The following is a 26,318-nucleotide window of genomic DNA, read 5'->3' as shown; positions in this document are numbered from 1 at the left end:
ATTTAAGGAACAAAAATATGTATGCAAGTTTTTAAATAAAAAAATTTTAATTTCTATTCATTAAATTAAAAGAAAAAATGTAAATAATTTAAATATAATCATCAATTTGAAATTTTCGAAATAATAAAATATAATTTTTGTAAAATTAATTAATATTTTTAATAAAAATAAAAAAAGTATTTTTTTAAATTAAAATAAAAAAAGTAATTTTAATGTAATTAGCAATTTGAAATTTTCGAAATAATAAAATATAATTTCTGTAAATTATTAATATTATTTTTAATGAAAATAAAAAAAGTATTTTTTTAAATTAAAATAAAAAAAAACAACAAAAAAATTAATTTTTTCCAATAATCTTTATGTGTCTACATATGTTACTTTGCTGTTCTTCTGGTGCATTTAAAATATTATGCATAAAACTTATAAAATACTCAGCTTATTTTTACATAATTAAGCATTAGGATTTTTATTTATATGTTATATATAAAACTATAAATGTTTGCAAGTTTTTCACGTGTTTTATATGTGAACTCCAATTTGTTATTTATTTAAATAGAGAAAGCGATTATAAGAAGTATTTTCTTGATTTTATTTACATTAAATTATTGAATACATTTCTCGCACAAATCAACGCGCTGAAGAAGATGCGCTTCTCAAGCGCAAAATAAAATAAAATATTAATAAAAACAAAAAACGAAGAAAAGTAAATACAACTTAAACTTATAATACCCTTGTACAACAATAAAATGAAGAAAAATATTTTGCAAGTAGCAGAGTTAGACAAACAACTCCACGAGTGAAACTATCAAATATGTCGCTGGTTTATTGTTGCTGTTGTAAAGTTTAATCAACACCCTTTTCTCGCAGTGACGCCACATTTATATTCGCTTCTTTTTTCGCATATTAAAATTTGTACGTATGTATGTATATAAAACGCGCGCACACGCCGCCGCCGCTTCTTCTTTCTCTTCTTCGCCACACTGTCTGCCGCACTCACTTTTGCGCTCAACACTTTTCCACGCTTCACGAACGTCCACAGGTTGGCAAATTGACCCGAAAGAATACATTCAATTCTATCAGCGATGCGAATATCATGAAAACCAAATACATAACCAAACAGGCCATGCCCACTTTACGATCCAATTTGAATTTGTTGAACGAGAATGTGATGTAGAGCAAAAATAGTGTGGAGAGTAACGTTATAGCGGAATACTCGAGCCCGGCCGAATTGATGCCGACATAATTTTGTCCCTGCTGTATGGGAAAGAAGACAGCTTTGATGAGCCATGGTACGCCCAAGCATAAAAGTATATCGAACGTATTCGAGCCGATCGAATTACAGATGCCCATTGAACCGTGACCTAGAAGGTAGATAAAGTAGTAAGTGAGTGTGTTGTGAGATTAATAACTGCTGTAAATATGGAGGTTAAAAGTAATTAATATAAATAAGATTATTAAGGTTATAAGGTATTGGCGATTCCAATATTTTCACAAAGGATCAGTAGAAATGCGTAAAAAAGTTTGTTGCACTCAGAACTTTTGTAGATGATGCTAGTAGTGACTTATGTGCTGACCCCATGGAAGGCAAGACAGAATGAATAATTTTTCAACACTATCTTTAAACCAGAGGAAGCAATGCAAAGTCGCCAAATAAATATAATTTTCGAAAAAGATGCGGTTGTGATCCGCGGAATGTTTCAAAACAGTCGGTTGAGCGTCCAGTATTGTTAAGGCTACAGTAGTGCTCTAACGTTTTACGAGCTCTGATAGTTTTCAATTACCTCTTTTGGCCACAATAACACTGGAAACCGCCTCGGGCACACTTGTACCCGCTGCCAGAAATGTAATACCCATCACTGAGTCCGGAATTTTCAGCGTATCACCTTTAAAGAAAAAGAAAAGCATTACCGAAAGTTTACGCAAATATCCATACAGTATTTACTCACCTATGATCGTAATCATCCAAGCGACCACATACGACAACGAACCAATCCACACGATGCACATAATAAAAGTCAAAGGGAATATTTTATTATTCTTTGTCTTCTTACAATCTGGTATCGCTATACGAAAGAGCAAGTGTATGGGCCAAATAATGATCCAAGTGAACTGTGCGAAACAGCTCTTTTCCTTGGGATAATGCAGCAATGAATAGTGCTCTTCCTCCACCTCCTCGTCACTCGCTGTAGATGCGGCGGCTGCGACTGAGGCGGGCACGGCTATGGAAATGGCGCCAGTTGGTTGCAATTCCACTGCGCCTTTCTCCATGGCAAGGGTGCTGGATATGAATTTGGCTTCGGCTGGTGTTTGTAGTATAGCTGCTGTCGCTGTTGTTGTTGTATTGGAGTTCGAATTGGTGTTGGAATTTGCGGCGGCAGATTGCGTAGGAGGCGGTGATGCCGTAGGCTGCAGCTTTGGCGGCTCATTATTAACACCCCCATTTAGTTGTATTGTGGAGAGCTTGTGACAGATGCGATTCTCCACAAGATCTGTAAGTTTATGCTTTTATGAGTATTTGTGATGCTTTGGGAACTCTACTGCAGGTCGGTTAGTGAGAAGTATGTTAATATCTGTTATTTCATAATTATTTATCTTATAAGCTTAAACGGTTTTCATGCCTCATCGGGTATTGTTTAAACGTGCACTAGATTAGAACAAACAAGACAATGCCAGATTTTTGATTTCCGTTAAATACCTACATCTGTCCACTGAGCTCCATAAACTACAGTGAAAGATAGGCTAAACCCGACCTATGTTTTTCATATGTTCTGTAAGAATTGCTTTGATGTTGTAGATACGGTGTTGTAATGGCAGAAATCGGGAAAGATGCCATGCTTTGATATAGTTTGTAATAGTAATTCAGAGGTCCTCAACTTCGAAGCTTTTAGTGTTATAAAAAACTTAAATTATTGACTATTCGATTGTGTAACTAAAAGCTTATAGGTTCTATATTATTTGTCTTCCTATGGAACTTTCCATAAATTGGATATAGATAAAATTTCAAATACAACTCATTAATTTTTTTTTGTTAATTCTGTATAATCTAGCTTTTACTGGCTATCCATTTGACTATATTAGGCTTTATATTGTCGCTCTACAATCTTACTCCAGCATCTTCTCGATTTGGATATGTGTGGATACTCGTATATTCCATTATAACGTGTTTCTTCAACTAATTGTTTTTTGTGAACTATCTATCGGAGTGGTTGCATAAAAAACTCTTACGGTATTTAAACATCACATCAGGATATTTTCAATAGTGTGAAGATGCTTTTCTCTGCCACGAAAAATGGCCATTCATGTAATTTTTTTTTATATAAAACTCTGTCAGCTATAAAGATCTGTCAAAAACTTAATATATATGGGCCCAAAGTAATTTTTCATTCTCGTTTTCGTGGCTTTTTAAGACATAAAAATTAGTCTCATAAAATCCACCAGTCGTTTGTTGGTGGGTTAAAACTTGAAAGACCCTCCATGTTTTCACCTAATAATAAGACAACCAGCACAACTAGATCACTTGTCTGTATATACGCGAACTAGTTCCTTAGTTTTTGAGTTAACTTTCTGAAATTTTGCACATATCCTTGACTCGCTAAGAAGCTGCTCATTTGTCGGAACCGCCTATATCTGACAACTATAGCATATAGCAGCCATACAAACTGATCGATCTAACTCAAGTTCTGGTATAGAAAACTTTTTTATTTGTCAGGGTATCGTGACGAAATTTGTCACAGTTATTACGAAATAAGTTTCAAGAGTTTCTGAAAGAGAATTTTTATACTCTCGCAACCTGTTGCTACAGAGTATAATAGTTTTGTTCACCTAACGGTTGTTTGTATCACCTAAAACTAATCGAGTTAGATATAGGGTTATATATATATAAATGATCAGGATGAAGAGACGAGTTGAAATCCGGGTGACTGTCTGTCCGTCCGTCCGTCCGTCTGTCCGTCCGTGCAAGCTCTAACTTGAGTAAAAATTGAGATATCTTTATGAAACTTGGTAGACATGTTTCTTGGTACCGTGAGACGGTTGGTATTGCAGATGGGCGTAATCGGACCACTGCCACGCCCACAAAACGCCATTAATCAAAAAAAAATAACTTGCCATAACTAAGCTCCGCAATAAGAGACAAGACTGTTATTTGGTACACAGGATCACATTAGGGAGGGGCATCTGCAGTTAGATGTTTTTTTTTTAAAGTGGGCGTGGTTCCGCCTCTAATAGGTTTAATGTGCATATCTCCTAAACCGTTACTGTTAAAAACTACTAAAAGCGCGATAAATCAATCACTAAACACGCCAAAGATATTAAATTTTATCTCTGGGATGGTATGAGATGACTTTATAGGAATCGCGTTGAAAATTAGGCAGTGGGCGTGGCACCGCCCACTTTTAGGTGAAAACCCATATCTTGGGATCTGCTCAACCGATTTCAACCAAATTCGGTGCATAATGTTCTTTTCATGTTTCTATGTCATAGTGCGAAAATGGGCGAAATCAGACTACAACCACGCCTACTTCCCATATAACACCATTTTCAATTCCATCTGATTCTTTCACTTTCCACTATGCATATCAAGCAACAATGATTATATCGGGGTAAAACTTTGCGTGAATAATGCGATTAAAGTATGCCACCTTGCGGCCAAAAATTATCTAAATCGAACCAAAACTGTTTAAGCCCCTAAGTGCTAAATATGTGGACCCAGGTGCCTATAGTTGACCTTCTACCGAAAATATCAGCCAATCCACAAAGAAATCTCAAACGAGTATACCATTTGACTTTGCGAGAGTATAAAATGTTCGGTTACATCCGAACTTAGCCCTTCCTTACTTGTTGCTATTAGTTTTGTTTTTTTGAAATGAAAATTTATTTAACTAAGTTTAATTTGGTAAAAATAAAATATATTGGGAATTTGTTTTGGAATTGTGTTTAGTAAAAAATATTTTTTTTTAGCATGTTATTGAAATTGGGTGTGCTATATTTTTAAAATTTATTATATGCAAAAATTATTTTGTTTGTATATGCTTATGTATATATTTTTAAGCGTTACAAAGTATTATATTATATATCTATATGTAAATAATTTTATAAGTACAATCAGTGTATTTATGTACATTTGTGTTAGTATATTATGTATTTTGTATACAAAATGCATTCTGTTCATCAACCTGGTTCTTTTTCATTGCTGTTTTTCGTTTGTATGCTGCAATTGGAGGAGCGACTGCGAGAGCGAGCCTGCTTAACGCCACCTAAATGCGTGTTTGTGTGTGTGTATTTGTTTGTGTTGGAGTAGTATGAAAGTGTAAAAATGTCAATTAAATCAATTGTCATGTATCTGTGTGTAAAAGTTTTGAATATTTTCTAGCTATGTAAGCAGTATTATGTTTTCAGATAGTTATCTTCGTATGTTTTATTGCAAATTTATCGCTTAAAATCAGCGCACGTACCTTTTGCGCACTTCTGAAATGTTTTATCAAAATACATCACTGCCAAGTAAACGGCATAGAGAGAGACTAATATCAGCGCCTCATACCACTCGACGCGTTCGTCGTGCATAACGCAAATCAATATGGCGACTGTGACGCCATAAGCTATGCTATCGCGCGTCAAGGGCCACCAATCAAGTGGGATGGTCTAATAGAATTTAGAAGTAGATATTTAAAATTAATATACATTACTAAAAACGTTATGTGAGAGCTTCTAACTGGGTTTTAGCTACTCACCATGCCCGCGCCAATCCCACAGCACGCGGCAACCGCTAAAATATTGAATACCGCCGAACCGACAATGGTGCCCACGCCAATGTCACCCTCTGTGATGAATGTACCTATCACATTGACGAAGAGTTCGGGCGCTGAGGTGGCCGCAGCCATGAAAGTGGCGCCAGCCACATCATTTGACATATTTAACGCTGTAGTGAGATTGCAGAAAGGCCAATTAATAAATAAATGTCAAAATAGTAACATAAAATTAAAAATTAAATTAAATTAATATAAAAAAAATATAAAAAAATATAAAAAAAAATAAAAAAATTATAATAAAAAAAAATATAAAAAATTAACAAAATGAAAAAAACATATTAAAATTAACAAAATATATGTAATTATTAAAATAAAATATTAGCTATATTTTATTAAAAATTATTAAATAAAGAGTAGAATATTAAAAAATAAATAAAGACTAAAAAACGCACATTAAATTAAAAAAAAAATAAATAAATTTAAAAAAAATTAAATTAAAGAAATGTTATAATTAAAAAAATAAAACAATATTTTTTGTGATCACAATATCGGATCACTCACCTGCGCATATCTTTTCGACTGCAGGCACAAAGTACTCATCACATACTACCGCTAATGCTAGAAATAAATATAAACTGGCTATCACATGAAGTACAACAGCACCCGACTGTCTTTGCGCCTCGGTGAATAGATCCTTTGGGAAGTCGTCGATGGCGGGTTGTGTACAATTTATATCTAAATGAAAGTAAATTGAACAAAAAAAAGAAAACAATTTGAAAAGAAATATTTTCGAGTTTTTTAGATAATATTTTGTAAAAATAAAAAAATAATACAATTTGCAATGTTTCGGATTTTTTCATAATTTTTTGTATAAACAAAAGTAATAATTTGTAAGGTTTTCGAATTGTTTGATTTTTGGATGCAACGCTGTTGTTATAAAATAAAGTCATATCAATAAATTTATAATATTATTAAATTTCCTTTGTTATTTTCGATTTTAAACAATTTGTTCAAAAAAATATTTTTTTTAATGAATTAAAAACATTTTTACTGTATACTAAACAAAATCCAAAAAAACTAAAAAGTTTTAGAAAATAATAAGGAACAAATAATTTGTTTCAAAAATGCATTTGATTTAAAAAACTTCGAAAAATTTTTTGATAATTTTTTTTTAAATGCAGCAGTTTTGAGTTTTTGAGAAATTCTTAAAATAATCGCTGGAGAGTGACCGGTAGTACTTCTAATGTCATCAGCTTACCGAAAGGTGTCAGACGATGCAATATTACTTATAAGCGGTAATACCCAATTCACCTTCTGGCATACGAAAGGAAAAAGCTGTGGGAGCTAAAGAAAACATCTGAGAATAACAAGAGGGCAATCGAGCAAATAAAGAAATATACGATATCAGCATGGATGGGAGAATGAGAGTCGTGGCAGATGGACGGCCAGACTTATGAGAGATGTAAAATTAAGGACAACCAAAAATTTGGAGAAGTCGAATTCTACACGACACAGCTGTTCCAGCAGCTTATCTACACAGAATGGGAAAAGTCGAGCAACCGTCATGCCCAAACAACGACGCATTCCTTGAATGCGTATACTGGCAACGGGAACGCAGTGCCGCAGAAGACCTGGTTGGTCCAATAAACGCGGAGCAACCTAGGTGGTTTAGCTTTCGTAAGTGAGCTAAAGCAGTAAGCCGCAATAGAGATCCGAGACCTGCTAGATGAAGCAGTGAGGACCCCAAACACTCGCGAACAAATACGCGCATATGTATGTATGTATGTATGTGACGTTGTTAAATATATATATGTTAGGGTGTATAAAAATAAACTCGAAATTTACTTTAAAACTGAGTGCGCCACCTCTAGGTATTAAAAAAAATATTTTTTTGTCCAAAAATTTTCTTTTTTTATAATCTACAGATTTTACGCCCAGACTAAACAAAAAAATTTTTTTTTTCACTCCACCCTAATACATACATATATATATTTTAATACTACAAAAAAATTGATTTACATGAAATATATTTTTCATTTTTTTTTATGATGTACATATTCATTAACAAAATATTATTTTGTAGCTATAAGGATTTTTTTATTAAAAAATTAAAAAATTTAAAAAAAACATATAATTTTTAAAACCTTTATAAAAAACATATATATTTTGTCTTAAAATATGTCTTTTAATTTTAATTTGTCGCTGTATACGTATTTTTTAAAAGACAGAAACTGTTGTTACTATTACGACCAAAAAATGTTAGTATTATTTTTTTAATTTTGAAATTAATTAATTAAAATATTTTTTAAAATGCATAATATCTGACATAATATTGATTGTTGACAAACGCAAGATAATCCATATTACTGCACGAATAACAACGACTACTCATTACAGCGTTGAAATTTTTATAAATAAATAAATAGTATGTGACAAATGCGGCCAGTGACATTAAAATGCGCGCACTGCTCTACATATGGTATATGCCTACATAACGACTATAAAAGTGATTTGCTTAAATAAATTTATTGATATAAAAACAAATTACATATGTACGTTGCTCTTAGTAACTTTTTTGTTGTTAAAGCGTTGCCATAAGTGCATATATTTATGGTCAAGAGTACTCCAAAACCAAATTTACCCAAATTTCAAAATATGTATCAATGAAAAATGTGAAGTAGAAATCGTCTATTGGGCATCAAGCAAAAAAATATCGTTATAGCCTTTTACAGTTAATTTATGGAAGAACTTAGCAATTTTTAGTACTCTGAAGCGCAGAGTTGTTTTTTGTTTTTCAATTTTAGGTCGATTACTGCAGAAAATAATCAAAATAAACTTGTTTTTGCATGCACTTATATCGACTATGATCGATATAATGTTCACATTTATAAATGCTCAACGCAAAACGAGACTTTATCCATAACTCGACAAGGACATGACATATGGCCATACTTTTTTTTGCTTAGGTTGGCAGGACTGTTATATGTTTACATGTCAAATTCCTCGAGTGTATTTTTCGAATTTTACTATGGAAATTAACGTTGAGCAAAAAGTGTTTGTTTGAAATTTTGTTATTCCAATGGAATAAGTGCGACGGACGCAATGAAAATGTTGCAGAAGGCATATGGGGAGTCTTGCCTATCACGTGCACGTATTTTTGATTGGTATAAGTCGTTCAAGGACGGCCGTACATCGCTGGAGAACTTGCCCCATGATCGTCGTCCAGCAACGTCAATAAACGAAGAAAACGTCGAAAAAGTAAAGAAAATTGTGTTGGAAAATCGTCGTGTGACTGAAAGAGAGATAGCTAGTGAGCTCAACATATCAAATGGATTCGCTCATAGCATTATTCACGATGTTTTGGGCATGAGACGTGTGTCTGCTCGACTTGTTCCAAAATCCAGCTCATACGTCTCGTCTTGTACGCGATTATTTGACCAAAAACAACGTAAATATTGTTCCGCAAGCACCGTATTCACCCGACATGGCACCGTGTGACTTTTTTCTTTTCCCTAAACTCACATTGCCGCTTCGTGGAAAGCATTTTCAGTCGATTGAAGTCATAAAAGAGAATTCGAAGAAGGAACTGAAAGCCATACCTAAAGCGGCCTACAAGAAGTGTTAGGAAGATTGGAAAAAAAGGTGGCATATGTGTATCGCCTCTAATGGTGACTATTTTGAAGGGGATAAAATAAATATTGAAGAATAATTAACCGTTTTTGTTGTTTGAGCCAGTCTCGTTTATATTTGAGCAGAAGGTATAACTGATTATATAACCAATCATTCCCAAACATTTCTACACTTCTCCACTGGAAAGATGTAAACAAATATCATATGTTTTCCAGTGATTTTGCCGTCAGTGTTCTATATACTAGTATAGTCTGTTTAAATACCTCAAATATACATACACTTGCGGTCAATAAAAACGCAATGCCACCTTTGTAGACTATCTTCAGCTATATAACTCTAAATTAAATAAAAAAAATCTACTAGATCTGGTAGCCAATACGAAATAAATTATTTTTTATAAAATTGGTTGCACACTGTTCAATTATAGTCGTGTTTTGGTTGTATATTTGAAAAATTCTGCAAAATATCAAATAATCAGAAGAAATTAACGGGTGAACAAAAAATTCGCATATTGGCGTTAGACGCAGAAAAGTTATCTTCTCGGCAAATAGCAGCTAGTATTGGTTGTAGCCATTCAATTATTGTTCATCTTTTGGAAAAAAAAGAGAAAAGTTATGTGTTGGAGCGTAAAAAGGTATCAGGTCGTCCTCGAAAGTCAACTGAGAGAAAAGACAACTTACTGCAACGTATGAGTTTAAGCGATCGCTTCAAAAAAGCAGTTTCTATAAGAGCGGAGATGCAAAATTTTCGCAAAGTGAATTTAAGTGTCGAAATCATACGCCGACGGCTTAGAGATGTGTGTTTATATGTAAGACGCGCTGTCAAAACAACTGTTAACACAAAAAATGAAGGCTGCATGACTTTCTTGGGCTAAAAACTACAAAATTTGCGATCAAAATGATTGGCAACAGATGATGTGGTCTGACGAAAGCAAATTTAATTTACTAAGCTCACAAAATTTGCTTTACGTACGTTTTAGGGTAATTGTGTAGTACAGAAAGTTAAGTTTTCTCTAAGTCAAATGATTTGGTGCTGCTTTTCATACCAAATTTTGGTGCCTCTACACCTGGTTGATGGAGTAAGGAATGCATAAAAATATGCAACAATGTTTAAGAATTTTTAAGTACGCGCAATTGAAGAGCATTATTCATATACGAATCGCCTAATCGTACAAGTCGACTCAGCGCTATGCCAACGTACAAAATAGGTAAATTTTGATTGGAAACAAATCTTGTATAAAACATTTACTCAATATTGGCGTGTTTGATGCTATTCAGCTCGAATTCTTATTTTTAGGTGGCCAATACATTTAACGATCTGGGGGATGGTAGGTAGGTACTTAGGTAGGTAGAAAGAGTGGCTGTCTGACGACGCACCTAGGCCTATAGGAGGCCTATTGTGTTACCACCGGTACTAATGTTCCCTCACTCTATTGTCTCCTCTCTGAACCAACCTGTGCTTCTGATGAAGTTCATCTGTATAAATAGTTTTATGTGAGCGACTTTCGATACGTCTACAAGGAACCATCGACAATAGTTGCGATTCTTTTCCTGTATAGAACCTTACATTGACATAGAAGATGTTTTACAGTCTAGTCTTCTTCTACCTCCTGACAGCTTCTAGTACGATCTAAGGATACAATGCTTGGAATGACCTGGAAACTCGCCCGATTTAAACCCTATTGAGCACTTATGGCATATAATAAAGTGTGAAGTTGCTAGATTAGCAGACAACAAATAAAAATCAATTGATTAATATTTTAGAAATGGTTTGGTATGGTGCCGTTATAAGAAAATCAATTGCGGGCCTAGTGAATGACATGCCTTCAAAATTAAGAAAGATTTCGAGGCTAAAGGAGGAACGACGCGTTATTAGAAGAGTAAATTTTCTTAAATTAATTGGCTATTCTTATAAAAACCATTCCCGAAAAAAAATTTTGTGTATAACTATTTTACACTATGTAGTAGGGTGGAGCGAAAAAATATTATTATTTTTTTTTTTGCTTAGCTGAGGGTAAAATTTGTAGATTAAAAAAAAAATTGGAAAAAAACATCTAGAAGCCACTTTTATTTCGTAAAAAATTTTTGGTAAGTGTTCTAGAAACTTTGGAGAGTTCTCTTTCAAGCCAATTAAAAGTTATCAACATAAAAAAAATTTTTTTGTGGTCATTATTGGAGTTTTAAATAAAAGTCTTAAACGACAAAATGCTTTCCTTAAGCGTTAAAATAAATTTTGAGTCAAAAACCGTCAAATTCGGTAATTTATATATAAATGTGAAGAGTTTAAACCAAAAAAAATTTTAACTCGAAATTTACTAGATATTAAAAATTTTTATATTTTTTTTTTCAAAAATTTTCTTTTTTTATAATCTACAAATTTTACACTCAGGCAAAGAAAAATTTTTTTTTGTCCCACCCTACTATGTAGCCAAAAAAATAAAGTAAACTTTATAAACAAATTGCTCATGTGCTCTTATTTCAATTAGATTTGGTGGTGCGTTTTCATTGACCGCAAGTGTATGTATATACATATACATAAGTAAATACCACTTGCATATAATTACAAGCAAGCAAACGCTTTCCTAACTTTAAGTGAGCATCAAATAGCATTTCCTCTACTAATTGCTTGTGTCGTCATTTTGTCACTATTTTTATTACTATTTATAATGCCGCTTGTTTTAGTATTATTGTTATTGTTGTTGTAGTTTATTTTGCGCTTGTTTATGTTTTAAGTTAATTTTCAATTTGTTTCGCATTTTTTCTAATTTTTTCACTTATTTTGCCCTGACTGATCGTTTTAATTGTGTTGATCGTTTGCCGCTTGCGTAGCTGAACTTAGCTTGGCGCGCGGCTGAGCGCATGATTGTGTATGCGTGCATATGGTGTGGGTAATCTAATATATATTTATTTAATTAGCTATACTGTATTAATTTAAAATATTTACAATAACATTAAAACTGTCACAGTGCTAACACAGTAAAGGTTAATTGGTCTGGGTCTTCGAAACACTAAATAACATCAGTTAATCATTAGAAGCAAAGTAAACTTATATGGCCTATGAAATAACAGTGAGTTTCTCTACCTAAATATATGAGTATATAGAGCATTCTGTGCTACGTTATAATAAACCATAGATTTTGCCGTTCTTTACGAACACATTAGCTCTCTCGTAAATATTTTTAAAACTATGGTGATAGAACCAAATGAGAAGATGAGTTATATAGTGACCTTCACCTTTGCTTAATAACGATTTGTAAATCTTTCGCCACCACAGTTTTTGTGACAAAAGTGAACTGTTCTTGTAGTAATACTATTAGGCTCAGACTAGTCCGCTTTATTCACACACATAGGTCTCGAAGTACTTAGTAGCTTAGCTGCCAAAATCTGATAAAACTTTGGTGCGTTTGTATCAAAAAAGCAAATATTATTGTAGTAGTAGTAGGCCTAGGAATGCCAGTATCCTTTAAACTGTCGTATAAGTTTCGAACTGCTCTGCCTTACCCGTAAAACTCTGGCGAAACTTCGGTCGTACAGTCGGTCGTTGTTATAAATAGCGAACTAGAGTTACCCCTCTAAATCCGCCGAACTTTGACAAAATTTCAAGCCTTTTATTAGATTGATCTCATCTTTATCCACATTTTTTGGGTGTGTATATAGTATGTGCGTTATTTGCGAAATGCCTGCATATTGCTCTAACTATGTACCCCCTTATAGATATATTCTCTAAAGCATAAATCTATTCATATTGAGTCAATATCATTTGAAAAGTAAGCAACTTGAATTTAGCTTTAGGTATATAAGATGAATCATCATGGAAGTCGTTTTTCAATTTCATAAGTTTAGTCAAGTTTTCTCGAAATACAGAGCTAGAGCTCGTGAGAAACTGCGACTCTTGTAATGCTACCAGCTTGGCCTAAATTTAGTATAGAAGATAGCGGAATTCGATCTTAAACTTAAGTTGTTTGGAGGATAAGCTCTATTAAAACTTCGATTGAGGTCTTGAATAATTGGCGTGGAGCATATAAAGTTGATTACTTTACGAAGTAAGCGTGACGGTGTTAATTTTGTTGACACAGGGTACTACAACCACCGCTGATTCACAAATAAAAATATCAAATTACATTTATAATTCATTTTTAATTTTGTCGAATTGTAATCGGAGTGGCTACGCCGAACCACTAATTTTTTTTTAAAGGGTAAGAATAAACACAAACTTCATTTGACATTGTCTGTTTGCAAATGACCGCCGCTAAAAAAATTTATTTTATTTATAAATTAGAATCATCCACCGTGTAATAGTAACCCACCCGTCTACCTACGCCCTTTAGCACCTCCCAGCGCTTACTGTCCACGCGTTAAACGCATTATTAATTTTTATACGGCAAACAAGGTACATTGGGTGAATTTGTAACACCTTGAAAGAATGTATATATAAATGATCAGCGTGACGGGCTGAGTCGATTTAGTCATGTCGTCCAACCGTCTGTCTGTCTATATAAACGTGAACTAGTCCCTTAGTTTTTGAGATACCTATCAGAAACTTTTCACACGTCCTTCTTACCACAAGTAGCTGCTCATTTGTTGGAACCGATGTTAACGCAACATTATAGCATTTAGCTGCCATACAAACTGATCGACCAAAATACGGTGTTTGTATGGAAAACTTTTTTATTGGACGAGATATCTACATGAAATTTGCCGTGCATTATTTTCCATAGCAACAGTACAACAACCAAAGAAATTGTTTCGATTGCGACACTATAGCATATAGCGGCCATATAAACTGACCGATCAAAATCTAGTGCTTGTATGGAAATTTCTTTAGTGGTGAAGCGTATTCCAGCTGTGGTGCAACCGAAGTTGACATTTTTTCTTGTTTTTTTATTGATTGCGCTGCTTTGTTGACTAAAAGCAATGAACTATAAATACTCAACGAATTTATAAATAATTAAAAAGCTTTATATTTACAAACAAACAACTGGCAAAGCGCAACGGAAATGTCTAAAACACGCTGAGGGACGTCAGAAACGCGCGCCAACTACTGCAAAGCTTACATTACTTGTATGCAAATGTCATTTCTGGTCGACAAACACCCACGCACATACAACTATAGAACTGCGCTACATTTCGCTGTCATTTGAATTTTTTTAATTATTTAATAATTTTGCATTGCAGCGCGCTTAAACAACACTTGGTGGCATGCCACATCGACGCTAATGAGTTGAACGCTATTTGCATTTCATTCGACATTTAATAGGCGCTATAGCCATGTGGTTACAAAGTACTGGCACACAAACACTAATTTACACATATAACGGTAATTGCGCTCATTAGTTGTGTGCGGTGGCAAAACGTTTGCGTTGCGCGCGCGTTTATACAGCAACAGCGTTGCTGCAGGCGTTCGCGGCTTGTTCAATTTACATATGTACATATAAACAATTTATGTCTATTTTTCGGCATTTTGTGCACACTGTACGAGCGTAGCATGACGCTTACAGTGTGTAAAAAAAGGGGCGGCGCAGGCATTTACTGCTAATCACATCACTAAATTACTAAATTAGTAGTAAAATTTCGACAGCGCGGCGGCGAAACAATGCAAAAACATTTATATACATATATAGATATATATATTATTCATTCTAAAGCTGCATATACATATATATGTATGTATACTTTACGGCGTTCATTGTTTTCATTTCCACGGCAGCATTGTTGCCGATTTGGCTTATGTTTCCTCAAAGCAATTAATTTGTTTTTGTTTTCGTACTTTAGTCGTAACTGGCGCTTACTAGCCGCGCTTTTATCATTAATTTTGCTTTTAAATGTCATTTCTTAGCTGTTTACATATTTAAATTTGAGTAAAAACGTTAGCGACTTTCGTCGAATTTGAGCTAACTGATTGATTTGTTTCCGCATTCATAAATTGTTTGTGAGATTTGTTCGCAAACTGTTATTCTATAGCATGCCATATCCATTTGACAGCTGTATAATCACTTGTGACATTTATAATTATCAATTAATGTGGGATTCTCGAATTTTTTAGTTAAATCATACAGTGTGCTTTTCGTTTGACAGTTGTAAAATCACACGTGACATTTGCATATGCAAATACATTTCGTCTGTGGAAATAATATGCGATTTCTGATATATGTGATTTTATTGTTTGAGTGCTACAATCGGTTATGACGTCGTAAATGATCAATCACCATTAATACTAGGTTTACTCTGACATTATTTATGCTGTGATTTTTACTTTGACAGTTGTAAAATCATACGTGAAATATTATATACATACATTTGAATTTAAATGCATATTTGATTTTTTTCTGTTAAATACTTTGTACTTTTTATTGCACTTACATAGAATCTTTTGTGCTATTTCTAAATATCGTTTAATGTGAAATTTTGTAGCTATTGTTGGATGCTATACATTGTGATTTTGAGTTGACAGTCGCAAAATCATATTTCACATACTAATAAGCAGTTTAAATTAATTTTTGAAATTTTTTTTTCTTCTTAGTAGTTTGTGATTTTGATAGCACTGCTTCAAATCACATGTGTAATTTATACTTATCGATAAGTGACTTGACAGATACGAAAGCACATTTCACATATCAGATCATTATCAATTTAAATGAAAGTTTGTTATTTCTTTTGAAGTATTGAGATTTTCATCTGACCAACATAAAATCACTTATGTTATTTATAAATATCAATTAATTTGAGATTTTGTTAATAATTATACTCTCGCAACCTGTTGCTACAGAGTATAATAGTTTTGTTCACCTAACGGTTGTTTGTATCACCTAAAACTAATCGAGTTAGATATAGGGTTATATATATATAAATGATCAGGATGAAGAGACGAGTTGAAATCCGGGTGACTGTCTTTCCGTCCGTCCGTCCGTCCGTCCGTCTGTCCGTCCGTGCAAGCTCTAACTTGAGTAAAAATTGAGATATCTTTATGAAACTTGGTAGACATGTTTCTTGGTACCGTGAGACGGTTGGTATTGCAGATGGGCGTAATCGGACCACTGCCACGCCCACAAAACGCCATTAATCAAAAACAAATAACTTGCCATAACTAAGCTCCGCAATAAGATACAAGACTGTTATTTGGTACACAGGATCACATTAGGGAGGGGCATCTGCAGTTAAAACTTTTTTTTTAAAATTACATTACGGTTACATCCGAACTTAGCCCTTCCTTACTTGTTTTTGTTTCTATTCATTGTGATTTTGACTTGACGGATACGAAAGCACATTTCACATATCAGATCATTATCAATTTAAATGAAAGTTTGTTATTTCTTTTGAAGTATTGAGATTTTCATCTGACTAACCTAAAATCACTCGTGCTATTTATAAATATCAATTAATTTGAGATTTAGTTAATAATTTTTGTTTCTATTCATTGTGATTTTGACTTGACGGATACGAAAGCACATTTCACATATCAGATCATTATCAATTTAAATGAAAGTTTGTTATTTCTTTTGAAGTATTGAGATTTTCATCTGACCAACATAAAATCACTTATGTTATTTATAAATATCAATTTATGTGAGATTTTGTTAATAATTTTTGTTTGTTTCTATTCATTGTGATTTTGACTTGACAGATACGAAAGCACATTTCACATATCTAATGAACAGTTTAAATATTGTACATTTTTGTAATTTTTTCACTGTTCCATATTTTGTGATTTTCATTTTACTTCATCAAATCACTTGTGATATTTGTAAATATCGATGCATGTGAGTGATTCTATGTATGTTTTGTAATATTCATATGACAAACTTAAATATTATCAACTATGACAATTATATCTGAAAATTGAGACAGATTTTTAAAATGTGCGTACATTGTGAGGCATGATTTACATTTGTCAGACTAAACTCAATGATAATAGTTCTGAAGTTGAAAAGTTAAAATTCTCTGATTTATTTTGTGATTTTTATTAGACAGTTGAGATTTTAGAAATGTTTTTATATTGATTATTTGAAGTGAGCTTTCATTGTCTGTTTCAATATACTAAATATATAATTTTCACTTCAAAATAAAATCGTTATACCACAAGATTTTTCGATATACCACAGGTTTGACTGTCAAAAGTGCATTATGACTTGATTTTTGAGCGATTTCATATTAACATTTAGAGGATATGTGTTGACTGAACACTTATTTCAGAAGACTTATATGATATTCCTGATATTTTTAGCTTAAATTAAAATAAAATACTTAATATCGTAAGCATACTTGGCACGTTGCTTGATAATAGAAAATATACCTAATAGATAACCGTTAGTTGTGATGCTGAAGCGATAAATGGCGCTTATGTTGAAATGGTCAAAAATGTTTTTCTTGCACATTTATTTATATAAGATACAGAAAATATAGTATAAAAAGAAATATGTGTCAATAGGAAAGGAATCTCTAACTTGCAATGGACACGACTATCTTAGCAAATTGTAAGTCTCAAAGTTCCATTAAACATTTTTTACATTTCAATTAATTTCAGTAAAGAAGAGGCTACTTATAATTAAACAACGCTGGTTCTATAATATATATTCAAAAGAAAATTCTGTAAATATTATATAAGAGATGAGATATCGATCTGAAATTTTCTACACGTTCTTTTCTCACAAGAAACTGCTCATCGGCACTGCCGATATCGGACTATTATAGCATATAGCTAACATACCAACTGACCAATAAAACCTAAGCTCTTGTATGGAAAACTTTTTAATTTGAAAAGGTATCTTCACGAAATTTGGCATATAATATTAATCAAAGCAGCGCTACAATTTCTGTAAGAAATTTGCAGATCGTACGACTATAGCATTCAAAATTCATTCATTAAAAAAAGGGTCTATTGATCCGGCTCATAGGAGTTTCGGGTACCACAACGGACCGGCGTTTAAGCTGTCCAAGTTGGATCCTTTTTAGGATCGACCCTCTAACCTAACCTAACCTAACCTAACCTAACGACTATAGCATATAGCTGCCGTACAAACTAATCAATCAAAATCGAGATAAAGATCTTTTTATACCCTTTTCGGCTATGAAAAATGCACCTGTGAAGGGTATTATACCTTCATCTTAAGCTGTCACATTTTCACATCTATCGTGTCTTATTTTAGCTTTTGTGCATTAAATTGAGATCAATTAATTAATTTAAGAAATTTAGCTGTAAAGTCAAATGAAGAGTTGACGTCGGCATGACACGAAATCAAAGCGGTCAAGCAATTGTTTAATTGATGATATTTTTGATGTGCGCAATATTTAATGACAATGTTAATTTATTTACGTGGACGGATTAAACTAGAGTGTGGCGAATTGAATGCACGTACTTAGTATGTGGACATGTGTTGTACAAGAAAAATAAAGAAAATATCAATTTGATTCGAGTACCTTAGAAAACGGAGAAACTAGTTGTAAGAGAGGCTAAGAAGGTGCACAAACTACTTGTATAACCAATTCTAACAGTAAATGCGCCTAGCGATATTTTCCTAAATATTTAAGAAAGTACAATATTATTGATATCGAAATTCATTATTCATTATAAGAGAGAAGTTTGGGGTAAGATTAACGTATTTTTACTACCAGCAAGCTTACGTTTAGGAAAACTTTGTGATTTTCCTGTTATTGTGTTGTATACCGAGTGTGCATACACCAACTAAATGAGATTGAATTTGGTAAATTAATGCTCGTAGCACATTTAAAAAGCGAGCGAGAGAAAAACCAGTGAAAACAGTTAGTTCTAAAAGTTTTGCTAGATTACATTTATAAGGTTTAAAACTAAATATTATATATGTGATGTGTTGTTCTATACACTCTATATATTTATATCGATTAGACAGTGTTTATGAAAAACGTTTTCGTTTAAAAGTTACATAAGCGTTTGATATTTTATATATATACGATTATGCAAATTTTTGTAATTTATACAGTTGTGTGTTCGATTCAGTGCTCTCCAAATTAGATGAACGTAAAAGTCGCCTCTCATCAGTCTCATCTTCTCAATTCCAATGCAAGAAGTTTCGATAGTACTTTGCATATACAATTTTGATGCTAAACTCACTTTACTTTACAATCATTAATAGAAATCGATGATTTCTGCCTTTCGCTCAACTGTATTTATAGGTTATCAATGATAAATGTAGTGAAGAGAATGAGAATTAGTTAGTCTTGGGTTCAAGTTTCAATTTAAGAACATCTATATTTATAATACAAACTGTTCTCGCCGGACCACGCCAAATCTTCGAGTGTGTTTCGGGTATTACTAAATATTTTTTTCATTTGAAAATTTGAAAATATATACATAAATAATCAGCATGATGAGCTGCGTTGATTTAGCCATGTTCGTCTGTCTGTATATATACAAACTAGTCCCTCAGTTTTTAAGCCATCGATCTGAAATTTTGCACCTGTCTTTTCCTCACTAAGAAACTGCTCATTTGTCGGAACGGCCGATATCAGATCACTCTAGCATATGGCTGCCATACAAACTGAACAATCCGAATCAAGTGCTTGCATGGAAAACTCTTTCATTTGACGTAATAACTTCACGAAATTTTAAACCGGTCATTATCTAAGGCAATAATGCAATCTGCAAAAAATTTTATAGATCGAATGACTATAGCATATTGCTGCCATATTAGCTAACCGATCAGCATATAGTGCTTGCATGGACATTTTTTTTATATCACGAGGTATATTCACAAAATTAAATCGGAACTAAGTGCTTGTAAGGAACCTTTGTATTTGTAAAGGGTATTATAGTTTCGGTGCAAACGAATTTCACGTTTTTCCTTGTTTTAGTTATCAAATATTTATTACGAAATAGTTTAATACCATAATATTTAAGTCAAGCGCAAACTTTTTTTTCGTTTTTGAGACAAACCAGCTAAAGATTTAAAATAAAGCTAAAGATTAAAATTTTTCTATGCTGCTGTTTTTACAGCGACATCTACATATGTATATGTTAATATATATATATACAGATTACTATAAGCTAGCGCTAGAAAATCTACAAGAATCTTCTTTAATGCTGCTTAACTAGCATGCATACTAGCAGTGTATTAAATCACACACACACAACTACATGTATAAATTTGTATACATTGCTGTAATATGTATGAAAATAAAGTCATGAAAAGAAAACGATATCAATCACGCTAAATTAAGTTCACTTTAATTTAATCAGTCGCTTATGAATGCACATCTGTAGCCATAGATATATGCATGTGGCTGTTAAACTACTTGTATATATGTATGTATGTGTTAATACTCTCTCCGCTTGTTTTTTTTTTTTTTTCATTTCAATTATTTACTTCGACACATAAGCAAGCAGAGCTTGAGTTGAGCAATAAGCAGAAAGTGTGAAGGCAGCGACACTTTATTAAGCTGCTAGTAAGTAAGTGCACAAAATAAATATATATATAATAATGCTATCTTCATGCATATATACATAGTGCATAAGTAAGCAACTTTGCGCTGAAAACTCTCAGCGCACACGCTTGCGCTCGCATACTTGTCTTCGCTCACATTTGAACGTTTTTCAACTACTTTGTTGCGCTTATTTTCAAGCATCCTTTCAGGCGCACGAGCGTGTGTCCAATATGTAATACGTGAGCACTGCTCAGCTGTTAAGCGCTCAGCGCTTGTAAATATTCAATTTCAACTGTTCGCTTGCTACGCATTCAGCGTAGATTTCCTTTTTGCATTTCGCTTAGCTTTCGGCACACACTTTGCTGCATATATTTCGCCGTTGCTTCGCTCGCATCGCGACCTGTAACTGTCCTTTAGCTCAATATTTCTTGTTATATACATATGTTTGTGGATATATTTATTTTAAGTAAACCCACATATGTATATACTTATATGTTTAGCCACAAGTATTTGTCCGTTCATCGTTTGCTTTTGTGTATTATCTTTACTTAGCAAACATGCTCTGTGTTCAACTTATGCGGTCTGTCATCATTTGGCAACGCTTTAATTTCATTTCTAAATTGTTCGCCTTTTGTGTGACAATTTACGTTGATTTGATCGTTGAGTATACAAATACAGAATATAGAATAAGAAAGTCAAAGAAGTAACTAAAATTATTTGAAAATTGTATACGTACATATGTATAATATAATCATAACTGTGCTGTCGGAGCTTTACAGTTTAAAATAACATTCGAAGAAGTAGCAGAAGATTTATTTGAATGTGCATTACTATCAGCAGAAGTGTGGTCTCTACAGAAAGTACAAGCATACATAAGTTTTACTAACTAATACGGAATATTAAAACCGTTATTTGACGGTCCCTAAGGCCTCCAAATTCTTTCAAATATGCAGGCCGCGACTGAGTCATGATTTTTGAAAAATATGTATATCCGCTTTAAAAACATGGATTTGTACTTATGCAAGCGAAAAAATGCTCAAATAATAGATCTAGTTAAGAAACCAAATAATAGCTTGCGTTATTATTTTGATTTAAAATTCGAAACTCGCAGATTCCAGTAGCTCTAAAACTTCTCGCGTTGAGATCTGGCGAGTCGGTTGCTTGATAAAAGTTTTAGGTTGCTTTATGCTAAGAGCTTACAGAAATCTATTGGTACAAGTATTTACGTGAATATAATACCCTTACTTATTGCGTTCTTGATTAATAGTCGTTTCAATAACCTCTTTATGGTTTAAAACATAACTAGGTAGTTCTAAGATTAAACAAATAAGACTAAAATGTATCAACCAATTTTTCTGCGCCAAGCTTCGGAACATAAGCAATATTTTTTGTAATAATTGTCATCTATCGGCTGTCCAGATCAAAGTTTTGACTATATTTTTGTCAAACTCAAGTTCCCATCCGGAAAGCTATCTTATTTCAGCAGATATCTGCACGAAATTTGGCATGTATTATTGTCCAAGGCAATGCCAGAAACATATAGCTTTATATGGCAGCTGATCGTTCAAAATCAAGATACAGATTTTTAAAACCTTTTATTGTATGTTATAAGAAATGCATCTGTGAAGTGTATAATGTAGGTGCAGCCGAAGTTAACGTTTTTTTTTTGTTTTTATTATTGTTTATTTTTATGTGTAGGTTTTCTGTCACTATTAATATGAACTTATATGTTTTAAATATTGTTTATTGTTATATTGGCTTTTTTATTATAATTTTATATATAATATAATAATATTTATTTTAAAATAAATAAATTTTTTCATATATATTAAAAAATTATATTTCATCAAATTTATTAACAATTTTGTTTTGTTAATTTGTAATATATGTTATTTTCCGTTTTTTTTTAATATTTTGGTTTCACTTAATAATAAAAAAATTAATTTTATTTTTGTAAGATTGCTAATATTTACTTTTTTTTTTGAGTTTTAAAATTCTATTTTATATTTAAAATTTGTCTTTTATTTTGTAAACTTAAAATTTTTATTTTGTTATTTAATTTAATATATTTTTTTTTTGCTTTCTTTATATTTATTTTATTTTTTGTTTTTATTTTTACTTGGTTTAATTTTAATTTGTCTTTTTTTAATTATATTTATTAAAATGTTATGCTTTTATATTTTTAAACTTATTTGCATGCTATATTTGGTTTTTAATTTCTTATTTTTTATTTATTTTAATATATGTTATTTTATTTTCCTTTTTTATTATTTCTTTCCATTTTTCATCAGTTTTTATGTATTTTTACAATAATACTAATATTTATCTTTTATTTTGGATTATAATTTTTTTATTTTTTGCAATTTTAATTTTTTTTAAATTATATTTAATTTATATTTTATATTGTTAATATTTCTTTTACACAATTTGACATAATTTTTTATTTATGACATTTTATTTATTTTTTATTTTTTTCTAAGTTTTTAATTTTATAACCTAAAATGTTATGCTTTATATTTTTAAGCGCATTTTCATTTCATTTTTGATTTTCCGTTTCAAGTTTATAGTTTTCATTAATTCTATTTTATTAAATATTCGCTTGTAAATTCATGTTTCGTATTTCTCTGCTTCTTGCTATTCACTATATTTTTCCGTTGCGGTTCCGCATCATTACATCGGCTGCTTATTGTTTCATGCTCAGTGTCTATTGAATATTTGTTACGCATACGCCATGCTGTACATATACTCTTTGTTTAATTTGTTTCAATTTCATAGAAGCCACGGCTGCAACTGAAGTAAGCTAGACACAATTGTTTATAGATTTATTTCAATAGAGCTTGGCTTTTGGTGTTTTTTATTTATTTACTTTAACCATTCATGTTTTCGTGTGTGTGCGTTTAGTTTTTCAATGGCAAACATTATTTTGTTAATTAATATTATTTCGCTCCATTTGTTTTGCATTGCATTCGTAAATATGTATTCGTTGTTGTTTTATTTTATAATATTTACCTACATCTTGCATTAATTATACCAAATTATTCTGATTATCTGCAGATTTAGCCTGATCCAATAGAAGCTGTTTTTCTATATGAAACAATATTGCTAACCTCACTTAATAGAGTTTATTTTAAACTTTTTAAGAAAAGTTATTGAACTATTATAAAAAAGTTACCAAAAATTTAAATAATTAAATATATGAGTTAAATTATTTAAAATTATTATATTGTAGTTTTGGTAAAGATATACAAAACCTAAACTATAATTTGTGAGTGAGATAGTTCTCTAAATATGCCGTTCTTGGAAGACAAAGAGCACACAGTAAAGTGAAATAATTTTGGGGGAAAGTTAACAACTGCTACCACTACAAAGAGTAAGAGATGGAGGACTTATTTGATACACCAGACTAAAGAACCAGGATAAGTTCAACATACCCGAAGAACGGAATTCGAAACAAAAAAACTTTAAAACAATTACCAATGGGACTATGAAGTCAATGGCACTAGATGGTTTCGAGTCTTATATAAAACCTATAGCAGTGTTATTTCAGATAATTTGAGCAAGAAGACACCAAAGTTATAATACCCTTCACAAGTGCATTTATTATAGCATATATAAGGTATAAAAAGATATTTGTATTGATTTTGATCCTTCAGTTTGTATAGCAGCTATGTGCTATAGTGGTCCAAACTAAACAATATGTTTGGAGACTGCAGTGTTGCCTTGAAAATTACCCGTTTCGCCAAATTTCGTGAAAATATCTCGTCCAAATAAAATAATTTTCGATACACGGACTTGTTTGTGATCGGAATTTGTATGACCGCTATATGCTATAGGAAATTTATTTAAAAAATTTAAAAAATATTTTCGAAGATTTAGTATTGTCTTGGAGAATATTCTGTGCCAAATCTCGTGCAGAGATCTTGTGAAATATAAAAGTTTATCATACAAGAACTTAATTTTGAGCAGCTTTAATCTATAATGATTCGATATCGGCGCTTACGCGATAAATAACAGTGATAAATTTCAGATAGATATATCGATAACTGAGGGACTTAGCTCGATACGTTGAACAGGACTTGTAAGCCAGTGCGCTACTGCGGTTTATACAGCTCTTTCGAGCTGATATGGAGGCCAATGACGAGTTGTAGAGGTCACGTTTGGTGTGGAATCCTTTTAGAAGCCTTAGCTATAAATTTGCAAAGTTCTGGCGAAGGGTGGAGCATGGAGAACATGGTTTTGCGAATTTTTTCGATAATCTATGATCTATGTATTTGGAAATAACAGGATTTCCTAATAGCTAAGAGCAGTTAACTTAGCAGATGCCGCCAACGCGTAGCTGAGTATATGTGAATGGAGAATATTCCATATTGACATTTTATTTAGAGAAAATATTTTTTCAAAAAGTCTTGAAAGCACAAAATATTATATATTATGCATGTATATCGATATATCGATTTGTTGGCAGGACTACTCATTCAGCGAGTTTGCTTATAAGGTTAGATAACACTACACAGTAAATCCATATGTACCGGTTGTGCTGCTGAGGCCCCAATGATCTTCCATGTTGCTGCTAAATTTACTTTACTTCTTGACAACCGCAAAGCGTTAATTCTGCACTTTAACCGACGCTGACACTGAGTCGAGTTCAGTGCGCGTGTACTCAGCGATTTTTGTCAGCTTGTGGTGCAAATGCAAATTCAAAAATACGCTTTTTTCACGCAATTTCAACACATACGCGCGATTTCACATAAATTTCTTATTAACAAAACTTCAAAAATTGATTAATGATTTGGAAAATTAATAAGTATTCTTCAGTATTTTCGCATAACTTTTTTCTGTGTTTTTTTTTTTACTTTGGTACACTGACTGACAAAAACGGTTGTTTTGCGTTGCACATTCGCGCACTAATCGACAGATAATCCAGCCACCGCAAACGAAGTGCTCGCACTGCCCGCAAACGTTTACTAATTCACGCGCTGTACCAACGCCATGCGCGTCTTAGTCGTTGTCGTCGCCACCGTCGTCACCCGGATCGAGTGTACGCCACTCGCTACTAAACGCGACCGGATACCGTTTAAGTTCGTATTACAGCTTTCGGCAAATCTTCTGAGACTAACTAACGGCAGCCACACAGCTTAAGCAACCGTGCAACACAAGTATATACTACATACAATATGTACACATGTATGTTGTTATGTATATATCTATATAGCACATATGAATGCCGTCAATGATAATCGTTTGCGCCTTTCCGTCTTCGTTTGCGCCGCTCACGTTGTCGGCTTTTTGTTCGACGTCGTGCACCGCCTTAGACGTTGTCTTTGCTGCAATGTTGCGCGTTGCCGAGTACCAATCATTCGATTTTCAACATCCTATTGTTGCCGTAAATTGTTTTTGTTGCTACTGCTACTGCTACAATTGTTGTTGTAATAATTTAATTTTCGGTGCTTAGTCAAAGGAATTTTACTAAGTGACTTGAAAAATTTGCCGCGCGTACTAAACGTAAGCCGCCATTGCCAGTGTCGTCGAATAGCATACTGAACGGCGG

At 32.7% G+C, this 26,318-nt stretch overlaps 1 protein-coding gene across 2 annotated transcripts; it reads right to left on the bottom strand.

Annotated features, from left to right (window-relative positions):
• Positions 1-337: 337 nt before the first annotated feature.
• Positions 338-26,318, bottom strand: zyd (sodium/potassium/calcium exchanger zydeco). Of its 2 annotated transcripts, XM_014231105.3 has the most exons (8): positions 25,300-26,318; positions 6,309-6,482; positions 5,730-5,917; positions 5,454-5,640; positions 5,175-5,255; positions 1,947-2,489; positions 1,782-1,883; positions 338-1,361 (listed from the first exon to the last, which is right to left on the bottom strand). In XM_014231105.3, exons 1-8 carry the CDS (start codon positions 25,331-25,333, stop codon positions 1,024-1,026), a joined length of 1,647 nt encoding a protein of 548 aa, XP_014086580.1. In that variant the 5' UTR covers positions 25,334-26,318; the 3' UTR covers positions 338-1,023. The 2 variants fall into 2 exon arrangements, with proteins under 2 accessions (XP_014086580.1, XP_036232892.1); XM_036376999.2 differs by lacking the exon at positions 5,175-5,255.

Source organism: Bactrocera oleae, chromosome 5 (genome assembly GCF_042242935.1).
Source record: "Bactrocera oleae isolate idBacOlea1 chromosome 5, idBacOlea1, whole genome shotgun sequence".
NCBI lineage: Eukaryota > Metazoa > Arthropoda > Insecta > Diptera > Tephritidae > Bactrocera > Bactrocera oleae.
The sequence above is the reverse complement of the archived record's forward strand: the minus strand, read 5'-3'. Positions and strand labels throughout refer to the sequence as shown.